The sequence below is a fragment of the Canis lupus genome, chromosome 21 (genome assembly GCF_011100685.1).
Source record: "Canis lupus familiaris isolate Mischka breed German Shepherd chromosome 21, alternate assembly UU_Cfam_GSD_1.0, whole genome shotgun sequence".
NCBI classification, from domain to species: domain Eukaryota; kingdom Metazoa; phylum Chordata; class Mammalia; order Carnivora; family Canidae; genus Canis; species Canis lupus.
Genome location: NC_049242.1, coordinates 30658567 through 30659808, shown reverse-complemented (window position 1 = coordinate 30659808; position 1242 = coordinate 30658567). Strand labels below are relative to the sequence as shown.

General features: G+C 42.4%; 1 protein-coding gene across 1 annotated transcript; it reads left to right on the top strand.

Moving 5' to 3' along the window:
* The first annotated feature begins 309 nt into the window (after window positions 1-309).
* On the top strand, window positions 310-1242 carry OR2D3G (olfactory receptor family 2 subfamily D member 3G). The gene has a single exon (NM_001388737.1). It carries the CDS (start codon window positions 310-312, stop codon window positions 1240-1242), a length of 933 nt encoding a protein of 310 aa, NP_001375666.1.

Sequence of the window (1242 nt, the reverse complement as noted above, 5' to 3'; positions counted from 1 at the left end):
CTTATCAGGACTACATGTAGTCTTGCTAAGGTTTGGTCATGTAGCATAGTCAGGATGATTTCTGCCCTTCTGGTGTTACTAAAAGACTCAAGAGGTGAGAAAATCAGAAATGACTCTCATCTGTCAAAACTATTGGGCAAAAAGAGAATTCTATCTTCTGATATATGGAATCTGTTAAGAGGTGGAAATCAATAGACTTGTTCTGATGCTGATTAACAAAATAACTGTTACTCAGATGTATATATATTTTTTACAACTGAACAATATGTTTCTTTCTTGGTGCTGATTTATAAACAGCAATAAATTTTCATGGGAGAAGAAAACCAAACCTATGTGACTGAATTTGTCTTCCTGGGCCTCTCACAGGATCCAGAGACACAAGTCCTGCTCTTTTTCCTTTTTCAGATAATCTACCTGCTGACTGTACTGGGAAATCTGCTTATCATTGTGCTTGTTCATGTAGACTCTAGACTTCACACACCAATGTACTTTTTCCTTGGAAACTTGTCCTTTGCTGATCTCTGTTTTTCTACCACCACGGTGCCCCAGGTGCTGGTCCACTTCTTGGTAAAGAGTAAAACCATTTCTTTTGCTGGATGCTCAACACAGATATTTGTTTTACTTCTTGTTGGGTGTACAGAGTGTGCACTGCTGGCAGTGATGTCCTATGACCGATATGTGGCTGTCTGCAAGCCCCTGCACTACTCCACCATCATGACACATTGGTTATGTGTCCAGCTGGCCATAGGGTCCTGGGTTAGTGGAACATTTGTGTCACTGGTGGACACCACATTCACACTGCGCCTGCCCTACAGAGGGAACAATATCATTAACCATTTTTTTTGTGAACCTCCTGCCCTCCTGAAGCTGGCTTCAGCAGATACCTACAGCACAGAAATGGCCATCTTTGCAATGGGTGTGGTCATCCTCTTAGCTCCTGTCTGCCTGATTCTGGTCTCCTACTGGAATATTATCTCCACTGTGATTCAGATGCAGTCTGGGGAGGGGAGACTCAAGGCTTTCTCTACCTGTGGTACCCATCTCATTGTTGTTGTCCTCTTCTATGGGTCAGCAATATTTGCCTACATGAGACCAAACTCCAAGATAATGAATGAAAGGGATAAAATGATCTCTGTGTTCTACTCAGCAGTGACACCCATGTTGAACCCCATCATTTATAGTCTGAGAAACAAGGATGTCAAAGGTGCTCTCAGGAGAGTGACTGCAAAATTGTCTTTTTGA